General features: G+C 44.6%; 1 protein-coding gene across 10 annotated transcripts; it reads right to left on the bottom strand.

Annotated features, from left to right (window-relative positions):
- Positions 1-6627: 6627 nt before the first annotated feature.
- On the bottom strand, positions 6628-16020 carry RSKR (ribosomal protein S6 kinase related). Of its 10 annotated transcripts, none has more exons than XM_066263225.1 (12): positions 15863-16017; positions 15230-15478; positions 15038-15133; positions 14863-14919; positions 9617-9686; positions 9277-9381; positions 9064-9104; positions 8790-8817; positions 8590-8679; positions 8414-8502; positions 8171-8287; positions 6628-7753 (listed from the first exon to the last, which is right to left on the bottom strand). In XM_066263225.1, the coding sequence occupies exons 1-12, from the start codon at positions 16001-16003 to the stop codon at positions 7556-7558; spliced, it is 1281 nt and encodes a 426-aa protein (XP_066119322.1). In that variant the 5' UTR covers positions 16004-16017; the 3' UTR covers positions 6628-7555. The 10 variants fall into 10 exon arrangements, with proteins under 10 accessions (XP_066119322.1, XP_066119318.1, XP_066119319.1 ...); XM_066263221.1 differs by having other exon boundaries at positions 14851-14919; positions 15863-16016; XM_066263222.1 differs by having other exon boundaries at positions 14851-14919; positions 15230-15475; positions 15863-16016.
- Between the last annotated feature and the right edge of the window lie 70 nt (positions 16021-16090).

The following is a 16090-nucleotide window of genomic DNA, read 5'->3' as shown; positions in this document are numbered from 1 at the left end:
CTCTCCTTTCAGAGCATCTGGACTTTTTCAGTGATTCATCAAATTCTTATGTAAATGTTTTCCTTTTTCTTTTTTCTTTTTTTTTTTCCTTTGTACTCCTCTGAAGTTGGAAACGGGGAGGCAGCCAGACAGACCTCCCCATGCGCCAGACTGGGATCCACCCAGCACGCCCACCAGAGGGGGACTCTCCACCCATCTGGGGCGTTGCTCCACCGCAACCAGAGCCATCCTCAGCGCTCGGGCCAATCTTGCTCCAATGGAGCCTTGGCTGCGGGAGGGGAAGAGAGAGACAGAGAGGAAGGAGAGGGGGAGGGGTGGAGAAGCAGATGGGCGCTTCTCCTGTGTGCCCTGGCCGGGAATTGAACCCGGGACTCCTGCACACCAGGCCGACGCTCTACCACTGAGCCAACCGGCCAGGGCCTCCTTTTTCTTTTATAGTGCTTTCATTTTCTGTCTTGACTTAAGTATCTCCTCCAGTCCTTGATTATAGGCCTAGTCTCGCAAATGTTCTTCTAATATTCTTTTTTTTTTTTTACAGAGTCAGAGAGAGGGATAGACAGACAGAAATGGAGAGATGAGAAGCATCAATCATTAGTTTTTTGTTGTGCGTTGTGACACCTTAGTTGTTCATTGATTGCTTTCTCATATGTGCCTTGACTGCGGGCCATCAGCAGACTGAGTAACCCCTTGCTTGAGCCAGTGACCCAGGGTTCAAGCTGGTGAGCTTTGCTCAAAGCAGATGAGCCGGGGCTCACGCTGGCGACCTCGGAGTCTCGAACCTGGGTCCTCCGCATCCCAGTCCGACGCACTATCCACTGTGCCACCGCCTGGTCAGGCTCTTGTAATATTCTTAATGTTTTGATGTTCACATTTAAAGCCTTAATATACTTGGAATTAAGTTTTATTTGTGATATAAAAAATAGGGATCCAGCTATTTAAAAACAATTGTAGTTTTTAAATTTTAGGATTAGAGATTACTTATTTTGTAAAAATCCAATTCTGTAACCCTAATCAGCAACTCAGAAGTACCCACGAGGCAGTTCTTCTAAGTGAACTCAAGGATGAAACTGTAGATTAGCCTATTGTGTATGGTGGAGTACTTAACAAAGGAGGTTATATAACAGCTCCATAAACCAGCAAAACTCAAAGGCCAATGAAATCTAAAATATGTTCTCAGAATATAAGCAAAACCAACCTATAGGGAAGAAGGTAGCATGCTTTCCAATAATAATTAATTCTTGCTTAATCTATTAGAACTTTGCATAGGGGTTGCACTAGTTTTCTAGGGCTGCCATAACAAATTACTAGACTGGGTGGCTTAAACAACAGAAATTTATTTTCTCACAATACCAGAGGCTAGAAGTCTGAGATCAAGATGTCAGCAGGATTGGTTTCTTCTGAAGCCTCTCGGTTTGTTGATGGCCGTCTCCTCCCTGGATTTTCACATGGTCTTCCCTCTGTTTGTGTGTCTCTTAATTTCCTCTTAATTATAAGGACACCAATCCTCCTATTGGATTAGGGCCCACCTAAATGACCTCATTTTAACTTAATTACATCTTTAAAGACCCTGTCTCCAAATACAGTCACATTCTGAAGTACTGGGGACTTCAATGTGTGAGTTGAGGGGGGAACACAATTCAGCACATTAACAGAGGTTAATAACACAAGGAATATGATTTTATTCCAATAATATTTTTTTAAAAGAAAGCTTTGATGAGATTTTTATGCTGAAGACTAATTAAAGAAGTAACCAAGGAATTGAGATTACCAGTTTTATTCAATATAAATCAGTGAACAAGTAAACAAATAAACAAATCAATATGTGATAAAGTAACTTAGATTAGAGATGAGGAAACAATGATTGGAACTACAAAAACACTTTTCTAGAAGAATATAAGGATTTGTGTTGAGACTAATATTCTTTTTTTTTTTCTTTTTTTTTTTTTGTATTTTTCTGAAGCTGGAAATGGGGAGGCAGTCAGACTCCTGCATGCGCCCGACCGGGATCCACCCGGCTCGCCCACCAGGGGGCGATGCTCTGCCCATTTGGGGGGTCGCTCTGTCTGGACCAGAGCCACTCTAGTGCCTGGAGCAGAGGCCAAGGAGCCATCCCCAGCACCCCAGCCATCTTTTGCTCCAATGGAGCCTTGGCTGCGGAAGGGGAAGAGAGAGACAGAGAAGGAGAGGGGGAGGGGTGGAGAAGCAGATGGGCGCCTCTCCTGTGTGCCCTGGCTGGGAATCGAAGCCGGGACTTCTGCACGCCAGGCCGACGCTCTACCACTGAGCCAACTGGCCAGGGCCGAGACTAATATTCTTAAAAAAGACAGAAGGGAGTATAGGGTAAAATATCCATGTTTACAGGTGTATCTGATTTCTTCTAGGTAATGAAAAAATCAAAGCATAGGCTTAAACTTAAAAGGTCATTTCAGGTTGTATATTAAAAAAGTCTTGGCCCTGGCCGGTTGGCTCAGTGGTAGAGCGTCAGCCTGGCGTGCAGAAGTACCGGGTTTGATTCCCGGCCAGGGCACACAGGAAAAGCGCCCATCTGCCTCTCCACTCCTCCCCCTCTCCTTCCTCTCTGTCTCTCTCTTCCCCTCCCACAGCGAGGCTCCATTGGAGCAAAGATGGCCGGGCGCTGGGGATGGCTCCTTGGCCTCTGCCCCAGGCGCTAGAGTGGCTCTGGTTGCAACAGAGCGAGGCCCCGAGCATCGCCCCCTGGTGGGCGTGCCGGGTGGATCCCGGTGGGCGCATGCGGGAGTCTGTCTGACTGTCTCTCCCCATTTCCAGCTTCAGAAAAATACCAAAAAAAAAAAAAGTCTTAAGTAAATTTAATATAAGTAAATAAAAGGTATTCTATTTATAGGTCAGTAATCCTGAATGGTAGCAAAGGGTGACAGGAGATAATGCCTTCCAGGGATAAACATATCAAAACCAGAGGGTGGGCCTGACCGGGCGGTGGTGCAGTGGATAGAAAGTCGGACTGGGAAGCGGCAGACCCAGGTTCGAGACCCTGAGGTCGCCAGCTTAAGCAAGGGCTCATCTGGTTTGAGCAAAAGCTCACCAGCTTGAGCCCAAGGTTGCTGGCTTGAGCAAGGAGTTACTCGGTCTGCTGTAGCCCCACTGTCAAGGCACATATGAGAAAGCAATCAATGAACAATTAAGGTGTTGCAATGCGTAACGAAAAACTGATTGATGCTTCTCATCTCTCTGTTCCTGTCTGTCTGTCCCTGTCTATCCCTCTCTGACTCTCTGTCTCTGTAAAAAAAACCAAAACCCAGAGGGTAGCATACAATGCTTTTTTCAAATCATATTGTCTAAAACTTAAATTTTCCATCACCTCTCTACTCTGCCCTGAAAATCACTGTTGTGGTGTACCACTGATTGAAGAGAGTATGTTAATAATATCCTCATTTGGTAAGAAATTATTCAAACTACACTTTACATGATCATGGTCTCTAAGGTATCTAATGTGACCTAGGAAAGGGATCCTAGTGACATAAGGTTCATGTCCCAGAGATCTTAACCCAATACGCTGCTGTGACCAGAGAGGCTATATAATGTTAGGTGACCTGAACATTAATTAACACCAGGAAAGACACACAGTATCATAAAATCATCTACATCTCCCCTTTGAAAAAGCATCACAGAAATCTGAAACCCATCCCCATGATTAAGAACCCGTTGCTATACCCACCTCATTTTTCACTTAGGAAACTAAGATCCAGAAATATTAAAATAACTTGTATAAGGACACTGAGATAGTTATTGATGGATCCAGGAATCAAGCCTCCAAATTCCAATCTAATAATCAACTATTTTAGAAATAATTAATTCTTATTTCTAGTATTCAGGGTTTTTATCAGTGTGGAGTCCTTGGTCACTACAACTTAAATATAAAAAAACTAAAAAAAAAACGTGTCTAAAGAGAAACAAATGAGCCAGACTAGGAGGTGGTGCAATAAATAGAGCATCAGCCTGGGACACTGAGGACCCAGGTTTGAAACCCCGAGGTCCACAGCTTGAGCACGGGGTCGCTGGCTTGAGTGTAGGATCATAGACATGATTCCATGGTTGCTGGCTTGAAGCCCAAGGTCACTGGCTTGAGCAAGGGGTCCAAGCGGTCACTGGCTTGGCTGGAGCCCCCCACCCCCACCCCGGGTCAAGGCACATACGAAAAAGCAATCAATAAACAACTGGGGTGCTGCAACTATGAGTTGATACTTCTCATCTCTCTCCCTTCCTGTCTGTTCTCCTCTCTCTTACTCATTAAAAAATAAAGAGAAACAAATGAGATAATCAAAAAAGATTAGGGATATATTCTTTTATTTATTTATATTCCAACCTCATTCCCAAAAGACTTACAAAGATGCAAATAATATAGTAAGATTAAAACACAGGAAAAAAAAAATAAAAAAAATAAAACACAGGAAAATAAGAATTAAGAAAATAAAGGAAACCAAGAACATGGCTAGCATAAAATATATAACATTAAGTCCTAAACACTTGCTGGAGGTGGGCTACAAAGTGGCTCTAAGTAGTCTAGCATCAATGTGGAGAGAAAAATACAGTCAGTTGAATATTTAGTGTCTTTAAGGTAAAACCAAACAGCAATTCAGGAAAAGCACAACTGAGCTCAGAGAAAATTTCTCCTATGCATCTTTATTAAAAAAAAAAACATTATGAACTGTAAACATAATTACCCTTTACAGTATCTACAGCAATTAAGTTTCATAGGGATTTAATATAGACTGCCGTAGTACAATCCGGAAAAAGCAATTCTATAGAGGCCAATAAAATGCTACCTTTGTACAGGGAAAATCTGGCTTAATCCAGGGACAGAATAGAAGGACATAGAATAGGGTACTTTCCAGGTTCTCTGGTCTGTAAAAGATCAGATCTTACTGAAAAATAAAAATGAAGCTTTTGAGAAGTTAAAGAGAAATTAATAGTCATAAAAGCCAAAAATGTATACAAATTTCAGGTCTAGATGATTTTCCTTACTAAATGAAAAGGTTCTTAAATTTTAGGGTTGATGTCATGCCTCTTAATCCCCTGGTTTGCGCATTAGAAACTGAATCCTGGGATGTCTAGGGGAATAATCAGCTTAAGAATCCTTATGTCTTTCAAAGAAATTTTGTTTTGGAAAAAAAATGAATAACTATTCTAATTATCCCTAAAGACATTTAACCTAACTCCATGTTTCAGTTCTTATTTATTCTCTTCCTCACATTAGGCTACTATGAGAGCAATTAAAAAAATTTTTTTTGACCTGACCTGTGGTGGCGCAGTGGATAAAGCGTCGACCTGGAAATGCTGAGGTCGCCGGTTCGAAACCCTGGGCTTGCCTGGTCAAGGCACATATGGGAGTTGATGCTTCCAGCTCCTCCCCCTTCTCTCTCTCTGTCTCTCCTCTCTCTCTCTCTCTCTGTCTCTCCCTCTCCTCTCTAAAATGAATAAATAAAAAAAATTAAAAAAAAATTAAAAAAAAAAATTTTTTTAAATCAAATTTATGACAGATTGGCTTTGAGCCCCTCTATGCTTTAGGTACATATTTAGGGGCTGAAATGCTAGCTTTTGAGATCTCTGAAAAATATACCACTCTTAACAAGCCTGTTAAATATTTACACAGCACCCTGGGAACCTATGATGTGTTATTGCTCAAGAAAAGAAACATAATGCAGAAATGAGAGGCTTGGCCCTAGCTGGCTTCTCAGTGGCTAGAGCATTGGTCTGGTGTATGGACGTCCCAGTTTTGACTCCTGGTCAGGGCACACAAGAGAAGTGACCATCTGCTTCTCTTCCTCCTTCCTCTCCCCCTTCTCTTCCTCTTCCCCTCTCGCAGCCAGTGGCTCAGTTGGTCTGTCAGCCTCAGGCGCTGATGAGAGCTTGGTTGATTAGAGCATCAGCCCCAGATGGAGGTTGCTGGTTGGATGTTGGTCGGGGCACATATGGGAGTCTATCTCTCCTCCAGAATGAAGGAATGAAGGAATGAAGGAATGAAGGAAGGAAAGGGAAAGGGAAAGGGAAAGGGAAAGGGAAAGGAAAAGGAAAGGAAAGGAAAGGAAAGGAAAGGAAAGGAAAGGAAAGGAAAGGAAAGGAAAGGAAGAAAGAAGGGAAGAGAGGGAGGGAGGGAGGGAGGGAAGGAGGGAAACAAAGAGGGGGAAAAGGAAAAGAAGCCTTTGGCTAAAAGTTCAGGATATGAGCACTGGATAAATGAAGCAGAGGAAAAGATCAACACTCTGACCTGAGATGTTGAATTGAGAAGTGAGTTATATGATGGGGAAAGGCCTAGGGCCAGTTGTGGCTTTGAGTAGCAGAATATCCAAGATTTAAACTCTGGTACTGGCCTGACCTGTGGTGGCGCAGTGGATAAAGCGTCGACCTGGAAATGCTGAGGTCGCCGGTTCGAAACCCTGGGCTTGCCTGGTCAAGGCACATATGGGAGTTGATGCTTCCAGCTCCTCCCCCCTCCTCTCTCTCTGTCTCTCTCTCCTCTCTCTCTTTCTCTGTCTCTCTCTCTCCCTCTCTCTCTCTCCTCTCTAAAGATGAATAAATAAAAAATAAAAATGAAAAAATGAAAAAAAGTTTAAAAAAAAAAAAAAAAAGAATTTAAAAATAAAATAAACTCTGGTACTAAGAAAGGAAGCCCCCCCTTGAACCAAGAAACTTCAAGGACATTTTATGTTTTAGGCCAAGCATTCAGAGAGATTTGTAAAGGACACCTTTATAATTGTTGAAATTATACGACTTGTACTGTTACTGTAATGTACTTCATTCCCTGCATTGGAATGCCTGTGGTGTAGATAGCAAAGCAAGCAAAAGGGGTAAAATGTTGGCCAAATAATTTTGTAAATATGATTTTTATACTTGTGTGTGATTTACAATGAGGGCTAGGCAACACCAGCTAAAAATGGTCAGTAAGTTACAGATTGCCTTCCTGCTTGGGAAGGGCTATTATTTTGCTAATGCAGAGGTTTTCGTATTAGAAAGTTTGAAAGAAAGAAGGAAGGAGAAATCTGACCCCCCCCCCCATTCACTGAGGAGGAAGAGAAGCAATGAGGAACTCAGGGGGGGAGGGAGATCTGAATAGCCCCTTCCTCTACCCTTTCCTAAAAGTTTTAAGACCTTAATGGGCGATATCCAATGTTTATTCTGTGACATCACTTAAACCTCCTCCCATCCTGAAATCGTGTGATTGACATGTGTACCTCTAGACAAAGGGGTCATGGTCATGAGCCCCCTTACATGTAAAGGGTATATAAGATGTAAGAAATCTAATTTTGGGAAGCACGTGTCTTTGGAGTCACTAGCCCCACATGCTCTGCTGGCTTTTAATAAATTCTCTTTTCCTCTTATAAAGTTTATCTGAGTGTCTGTCCTCCGTTGGGTCGCTTTCCTGCAACAGTACATTACCTAGAAGAACAGAATGATAAGAAGCTACAAAGGAAAAACAAACTGGATAGTCAAGGTGGTCATACTGAGCTGACAGTGGAAGAGGTTCCCATATGGGTCCCAATCTATAGTAGAGGGGCTCAAGCAAGTCTGGGTAGCGCAACTAGGACTCCAGGTCACAGTCAAAGTCCTTAAACAGCACAGACTCTGATGGACTAGGCTGGGTAACTTGCGTCTCCATGACAAAGTTCACTGGCTGCTTCTGTAGTAGCTCTGGATCAAAGGCCACACCCCGAAAGAAAGAGTGCACCTGGAAGTGATGCAAATGACGTAGACGCTGGAGGGGATTCAGGCATAAGAGCTGAAGGGAAACAGAGCAACAAGGATAAAGGACTGGAGCTGTTAACAGAGAAGGTGGGAAAGGATAAAGAAGTTCATGGAGCTGTGGAGGGCAGAAAAAAGAACACTAAAGAGGAAAGGATTTATAAATGAAAAAGACAGGCTAATCTGAGGGCAAAGGCAGGAAGAAAGGAGTTGTATTGGTAAGAAAGCACCGGCCAGTCTCAGAAGTGACTTGTCTGTTATGGAGAGGCTATCTGGAGGACCAGGAGAAAATCTGAAATGCTGGTGAGAGGGCAAGTAGTGACACTGTGCTTCATCAAGTTGGACCTCCCCCCAAATAAATTAATCAGAGGAATGGGGAAATAACACTTCTATGATAAGGAAAGGAGAGAGTGAATGGGTTTGTTTGGCAGTCAAGAAGGAAAGTAATACTCACCCTTACCTCATGGAGCAGAAGTGAGAGTCCCTGGTTAAGAGAAGCTGGGATCTCAAAGTCATAGTGGGTCACACTTGCCAACATGGCCATATGATCTTTCTCTGCAGCCACTGGGAACTAAGTTAAGGAGTAGGGGTGGGGCATCATTTCTTAGTAGGAAGAAGGCAAGGTTTTTTCCTAAGGTCTTCCTTCCCACCACAGGGCAAAACTCTTCTCTGCCCAACATCACTACCATTGTCTCACCTTTCCAGTTGCCAGAGAAAAAAGCAAGACACCCAGGGACCACCAGTCAGCAGCATGGTTATAAGGCCCTCCACTCAGGACCTCTGGGGCTACAGATTTGAAAGGTACTTGTCACTGACATCTGTTGGCTATTCTCCTGTCCAATGCTTACCCACCAGATTTAGCCTTTTTCTTACCCATGTATTGAAGGGTACCACAAATAGTATAGGCTCGAGTTCCCTGGGGCAGGCGGCGGGACAGACCAAAGTCTGTCAGTTTCAGATGACCTATAAAAGACAATGCAACAGCATCACTCTGTTCCATCACTTGTCAGCCATGGCTCCTTCCCAAACTGAAGTACCGCTCATTCTGGGGCTAGGAAAAGAAAAGGACTAACCTCGTTTATCCAGAAGGATATTCTCCATCTGAAAAATAACAGGTGAGAAGTTCTTCTTCATCCTCTTCCTTTCAACCCTCTTTCACCATGTATATACTCCCCAGATGAAGAAGATGCCCTACTCAACATTCAGGTCTATACTTGGAGGGTCCTTGCCCAAATCTTTAGCACCATGAGTGTTCCAAGGTCAGCTGTTCTCAGCTCCCTCATGCCTCTTGGAGCTGTGGAATTTCTTACTAAGGCCCCTCTTCAGACAAAGAAAAAAACACTTTACCTTCACATCTCGATGAATGATGCCCAAGTCATGGAGATAGCCTGTGGGTGACAGCAAGCATGGGTGTGCTGAAGCTTTCCTGTCCTTTCTAATTTCCCTAGTAGCCCCACCCCATCCCTATCCCTGCCCTTTGACCTCCAGAGTTAATATCTTCTTCCTGCCCCCCTCCATTAATTCTTCCCTCATTTCCAGGATCAGTCCTCTTTTACTTACACAGCACCAGGACCAGCTCCGCAGCAAAGAGGCGGATGGAAGCCTCAGCAAAGCAGCCACCAGCAGACCACAAGGAGTACAGATCTGTGCTACTGTAGCTGCACACTGCAAAGCACCAGAAGTCTAGGCAATATTTGGGGACTACTATGCTTGGGCTCAAGGCATTATAGGCCTCCTGCCCAAACTGATGCCACATGTGACTTGTTCTCTTTCCCTTCTCAGAGAGAAATGCTGTGATAAAGGTAACAGAGAAAAGGGAAGGACAAGCCAAAGGGATGGGTAATCTCAGGGGGAGAATACAGTAGAAGGACCTTGGGAACGAGAAAGACCAGTCACTTACTAATGAAGAGGTGCCGTTTTCCCTGCCAGCTGTCCCCTAAACCATGTACAAAAGGATGGTTGATCTGTCGCTAGGGATGAAGAAAACAGAAAGTTAGGGAAGAACAGGATCACTGAGGATTAAGGTAGCCAAGAAGTCAGAATATATCTACTTATGCCAAAAGGGAGCTGCTGGCGCACCTCACAGTTTAAGTGAATTAAATTGGAGCTGTGTGCCTGATAATCTGGGAACCAGCATAATACTAAGGAACACACTGGGCCACACTAGAGATTTCTCTGGCACCATAGGGCAGGTAGGCCATTGCCCAGGCTGAGGTGGCACCCAAGATGAAGCTGAGCTTGCCCGGAGTCGGGGGTCAGCAGTAGCCAGAGGAAATCACTGCCACTGGCCCCACCCCCACCACCTGTACAAGGGGGAAGAGATGGAGAAGGATTCTACTGTACATTTTACTAAGGAGGTGCATTTTACAGTGCATTGACAGTGCATGTTCCTACAGAGCTAACAGAAGTTGAGGACAAAGGTAACTGTGTCAGCAAATCTTGGCAACAACACAAATGCTTCCTCAAAAGAGCCTACTCGCTCTGAAGCAGAGTCCCGTGGGGTATTTCTCAGAAACCCATGATCAGCAACATGGCAGAGAAGGTGGCATCTGAGATCCCCCAGGATGTGCAAGCTACAGAGGGCAGTGTATCAATGCCTCTGTAATGGAGGGAATCCTCTTTTGTAGTAAAAGCTGAATATCACCTAAAACTTTAAAGCACATGTCCATTCATGCTGCTTGCTTACATAAGTGCCATCCCTGATTGCTAAATTGTCACCTAAATGTTCTTGCAGTTAGTATTTGAAACTCTCATCATAATCTTCATGCTGTTTAATGTTCACTTAGCTATTTTTATAACAGGCTTATTTGTATATTTTACCATCAGACCATAGAGGCAGATATTTTGGTTTTAAGTGCTTACATACTAATGGCTCAGTGTTGAATGATTTGACCATTTCAATTCTGTATGTGCTAACAGATTAATTTTATGTTTGCGTGTGCTCATGTAGTTTTTTTTTTTAACATCTGAAACCATAATATCATAATAGAAAACCATTGCCATAAAATTTTTTTTTACCTGACCAGTGGTGGCACAGTGGATAGAGCATTGACCTCGAGTGTTAAGGTCCCAGGTTCTAAAACCCAAGGTCACTGGCTTGAGCACATGCTCATCTGGCTTAAGCACAGGTTTGCCAGCTTGAGCATGGGGTCATCGGCTGGAGTGTGGGATCAATGACATGATCCCATGGCCACTGGCTTGAGCCCAAAGGTCACTGACTTGGGTCCAAGGTCATTGACTTGAGCAAAGGGTCACTGGCTCAGCTTAGACCGCCCCCCCCCCAGTCAAGGCACATATGAGAAGCAATCAATGAACAACTAAAGTGATGCACTATGAGTTGATGCTTCTCATTTCTCTCCCTTCCTGTCTCTCTCACAAAAAGAAAAAAAATTTTTTTTGAAAAATATACTTAGCCTGACCTGTGGTGGCGGAGTGGATAAAGCATCAACCTCAAAAATATGCTTGACATAAAAATATAAGTTAGTAAGTCATGCTTTAAGCTTTTTTTTTTTTTTTTCCGTTTTTTCTGAAGCTGGAAACAGGGAGAGACAGTCAGACACACTCCCGCATGCGCCCGACCGGGATCCACCCGGCACACCCACCAGGGGCGAAGCTCTGCCCACCAGGGGGCGATGCTCTGCCCATACTGGGTGTCGCCATGTTGCGACCAGAGCCACTCTAGCGCCTGAGGCAGAGGCCACAGAGCCATCCCCAGCGCCCAGGCCATCTTTGCTCCAATGGAGCCTTGGCTGCGGGAAGGGAAGAGAGAGACAGAGAGGAAAGCGCGGCGGAGGGGTAGAGAAGCAAATGGGCGCTTCTCCTGTGTGCCCTGGCCGGGAATCGAACCCGGGTCCTCCGCACGCTAGGCTGATGCTCTACCGCTGAGCCAACCGGCCAGGGCTCTTTTTTTTTTTTTTTATTAAAGATGTTATTTATTGATTTTACAGAGAAAGGATGGGTGGAAGGAACGAGAAGTATCAACTCATAGATACTTCACTTTACCTGTTCATTGATTGCTTATTGTATGTGCCTTGACCAGGCAAGTCCAAGGTTTCAAACCAGCAACCTCAGTGTTCCAAGTCAATGTGCTATCCTCTGCACCACCACAGGTCAGGCCATACTTTAAGCTTTTTAAAATTAAAATTATACTGAAAATAAATTATATCAGACTAGAATGTCCTTACGTTTTGTTTTGTTTGGGGTTTTTTTTTTGTCAGAGAGAGGGACAGTTAGGGACAAACAGGAAGGGAGAGAGAAGAGAAACATCAATTCTTCATTGCAGCTCCTTAGTTGTTCATTGATTGATTTCTCATATGTGCCTTGACCAGGGAGGGGGGGGGCTACAGCAGACCGAGTGACCCGTTGCTCGAGCCAGTGACCTTTGGGCTCAAGCTGGTGAGCCTTGCTCAAACCAGATGAGCCCGCGCTCAAACTGGCAACCTCGAGGTCTTGAACCTGGGTCCTCCACATCCCAGTCCGATGCTCTATCCACTGCGCCACCACCTGGTCAGGCTCTTTTTATTTTTTAATTTATTTATTTTATTTTTTATTTATTCATTTTAGAGAAGAGAGAGAGAGATAGAGAGAAGGGGGGAGGAGCAGGAAGCATCAACTCCCATATGTGCCTTGACCAGGCAAGCCCAGGGTTTTGAACCGGCGACCCAAGGTTTTGAACCTCAGTGTTCCAGGTGGACGCTTGATCCACTGCACCACCAGAGGTCAGGCTTTTTTGTATTTTTTAAAAAGGAAATTTTTATGCCTGACTGGTAGTGGGATACTGAGGTTTCTAGGTTCGAAACCCCAAGGTTGCTGGCTTGAACAAGGAGTCGCTGGCTTGGCTGGAGCTTCCTGATCAAGGCATGTATGAAAAGCAATCAATGAACAACTAAAGTGTTGCAACTATGAGTTGATGCTTCTCATCCCTCTCCCCCTTCCTATCCCTCGCTAAAAAAAAAAAAAAAAAAAAAAAAAAAAAAAAAAGGCGCAAAACAAGAAAACACTGGAACACTGGTAATTCCACTAAAAATCAATTATGGTTAATAATCTTAATGGATGCCTGACTGGACGGTGGTGCAGTGGATAGAGCGTCGGACTTGGGATGTGGAAGACCCAGGTTCGAGACCCCGAGGTCGCCAGCTTGAGCGAGGGCTCATCTGGTTTGAGCAAAAGCCCACCAGCTTGGACCCAAGGTTGCTGGCTCGAGCAAGGGGTTACTCGGTCTGCTGAAGGCCCGCGGTCAAGGCACATATGAAAAAGCAATCAATTAACAATTAAGGTGTTGCAACGTGCAACAAAAAACTAATGATTGATGCTTCTCATCTCTCCGTTTCCTGTCTGTCTGTCCCTGTCTATCCCTCTCTCTGACTCTGTCTCTGTAAAAAATAAATAAATAAAAGTAATCTTAATGGTCTAACCTGTGTTAGCACAGTAGATAAAGTGTTGACCTGGAACACTGAGGTCACCGACTTGGAACCCTGGGTTTGCCTGGTCAAGGTACATGCGGGAAACAACTACTACTCCTTTCTGCTTTTCCCTTTTTCTCTACTCTCTCTAAAAATCAGTAAATTAGCCTGACCTGTGGTGGCACAGTGGATAAAGCAGGCATCCCCAAACTACAGCCCGTGGGCTGCATGCGGCCCCCCGAGACCATGTTTCGGCCCCCTGCCGCACTTCCGGAAGGGGCACCTCTTTCACTGGTGGTCAGTGAGAGGAGCACTGTATGTGGTGGCCCTCCAATGGTCTGAGGGACAGTGAACTGGCCCCCTGTGTAAAAAGTTTGGGGACCCCTGAGATAAAGCATCGACCTGGAATGCTGAGGTTGTCGGTTCAAGACCCTGGGCTTGCCCAGTCAAGGCACAAATGGAGTTGATGCTTCCTGCTCCTCCCCTCCTTCTCTCTCTGTCTGTCTGTCTCTCTCTCCTTCTCTAAAATGAGTCAAGTTTTTAAAATTAAAAAAAATAAAAATTAAAATAATCTTAATGGTAATCCTGATTTTTTAAAAGATTGTATTTATTTTAGAGAGGAAAGAGAGAGAGAGAGAGAGAGAGAGAGAGAGAGAGAAAAGGGGGTAGAAGCAGAAAGCATCAACTCACATACCTTAACCAGGCAAGCCCAGGGTTTTGAACTGGCGACCTCAGTGTTCTCGGTCAATACTTTATCCACTGTGCCACCACAGGGCAGGCCTGATTATTTTCTATGTATTATAAAAATATCATGTCATTCTTTTCTCTCTCCACCCCTCTTTTTTTTTTTTTTTTTCATTTTTATTAAGGAACAGGGTTTCCTTCTTTTGTAAAATTTTTCCATTGATTCAAGAGAAAGGGGGAGGGAGAGAAGCACCATCTTGTTTTACGTAGTTGATCCATTTAGTTGAATACTCACTGATTGCTTCTACATGCCCTGACCAGGGGTTGAACCTATAACCTCTTAATGCGCCAGGTCGAAAATTTATCCACTGAGCCACCAGCCAGGGCCCCTTCCCTTTATTTTAGTCACTCTGTTAAGAATATAGGGATATTCTGGTTTGAACTTGCAGTTCCCTGGTGACCAAGGGTGCTGAGCACCTTTTCGTATGTATGTATGCACATATGTATACGTATATACAGGACATTTGGCTATCTTCTCTCGTGAAGTGGCCATGGGTTCCTGTGTTCATTTAAGTCGTTTTTGTTTGTGGCTGTTTTATGGGCGAGGGTAAATCCAGTTCCTCTATTCCATCTTGACTGGAAGCAAAAGTTCCCACATTGTTATTTTTAAAGTGTTAACCCAATCTCATATTCCTAGAATAATTGCAACTTGGTTGTGAAATATTTTCATTCTTATGTATTCTTTAGGATTTTTGTTTATCTGCTTTCATGAGTGAGATTGGCTTACAGTTTTCCTTCTCTGACAATATCCATGCCAGGCTTTGGTGTCAACATTATACTGGCCCCATAAAACGAGTTGGAACAAGGTCCCAACAACAAATAAAAAAGTACCTAGACTAGCTCTGCTGACAGCTACTTTTCCCAGGATCTACTTTAGTTGAAGCAGAGGGAGGGGCAGAACCAGGAAAAGGACAGTTTGACGAGAAAGGTACCCTCCCCACCTATAGTTTAGTTCCTCCTAGAATCCTTTCCAGGGCTCAGCGCATACCTGGATGCTAACCTCCTCTTTGCACTGCCTCAGGACGTCCCTCTGGAGGACCTTCACCTTGGGCACCACCTATAAAATGACAGGGATGACTCCTAGAGGGCAATATTGCTATTGAATTCTTTATTCTTCCCAACCTTTCTGGAACCAAAACTGGAGGTAGGGACTAGAGAATAATGTGGAAGAGTACCTGGGTCCCTACCTTCACTGCAAATACTGCTCTCCGGTCATAGTCTAGCACCTTGAAGACAGTTCCAAAGGAGCCTTTAGCCACAAGGCCTAAAATCTGTACAGGAAAATGGAGAACAGTACAGTTGAGACTCTGGTCATTTCTCGATTTCTCCCAAGACAGAGACCCCTTCCAGTGGTTTCACTGACCTACCTTCAGTTGTGGATGCCCCCTAAGGGGCCTAATGGGAAATTCCGGCAGAAAGAGGTTGATGAACTGAGGCACTGGCCACTCAGACAGAGGCTTCTCTACTTGCAGCAGGGCTGGCTCTAGGGGCTCCTGGTGTAGGTACTGATGCCCCTGTAGTCCCCACAGTTCTTCCAGGCCTGACCTGGTAGTCCCCACACCTGACCACAGGCTCTTCCAGCCTCGGACCCAGGTGCCCTGGATGTTGCCACCCTGCTGAGAACCAAGGGACCCATTCTAACCTTCTGCCCCTGAGGTATTACAAGCTCATCTCCACAGGCATTCCCTTTAATCTCAACCCGAGTTATATTTTTGAGACCAAGCAAAATTGCCACCGCTATTCTTGAATAGGTTTGGGCCAAGGCCTAGATTTTCTGAACAGAATTCATATCCTCTAGAAAAGCAGTGCTTGGACATTTCCCCCATGAGCCACCCAAAATTCAGCCTGCACCTCCCAGTATGGGGCTGGTATACTTTCACAGTGTAGCCTCCCCATCCCCACAGTGGGCATCATTAACTTGCTCATCATTCACTTCCCAGGCTCAAGCCCAGGCCTCTGTCATCTCCCTTAAACAGGCTGCCAGAGCCCCCACAGCCTACCTTATAAGTAGCCACCTGGGTATGTTGCCCCTGCCGACAGCTCACTGTTCCCATTGCCAGCCTCTGTCTTTTTTCTCCCTTTGCTAAATCTGCTGCCCCAGTTACATAAGCAATTCCTCCCCCTGATGCTGTATTACACATGAGCCCCGCCTCTTGCCCTTTATGACTATAGACACAAGTGATTCAGCCAAATCCTATCACCCCGGGTTAAGAATAGGTATATAACCA

This window comes from Saccopteryx bilineata, chromosome 2 (assembly GCF_036850765.1).
Source record: "Saccopteryx bilineata isolate mSacBil1 chromosome 2, mSacBil1_pri_phased_curated, whole genome shotgun sequence".
Lineage (NCBI taxonomy): Eukaryota > Metazoa > Chordata > Mammalia > Chiroptera > Emballonuridae > Saccopteryx > Saccopteryx bilineata.
The sequence above is the reverse complement of the archived record's forward strand: the minus strand, read 5'-3'. Positions and strand labels throughout refer to the sequence as shown.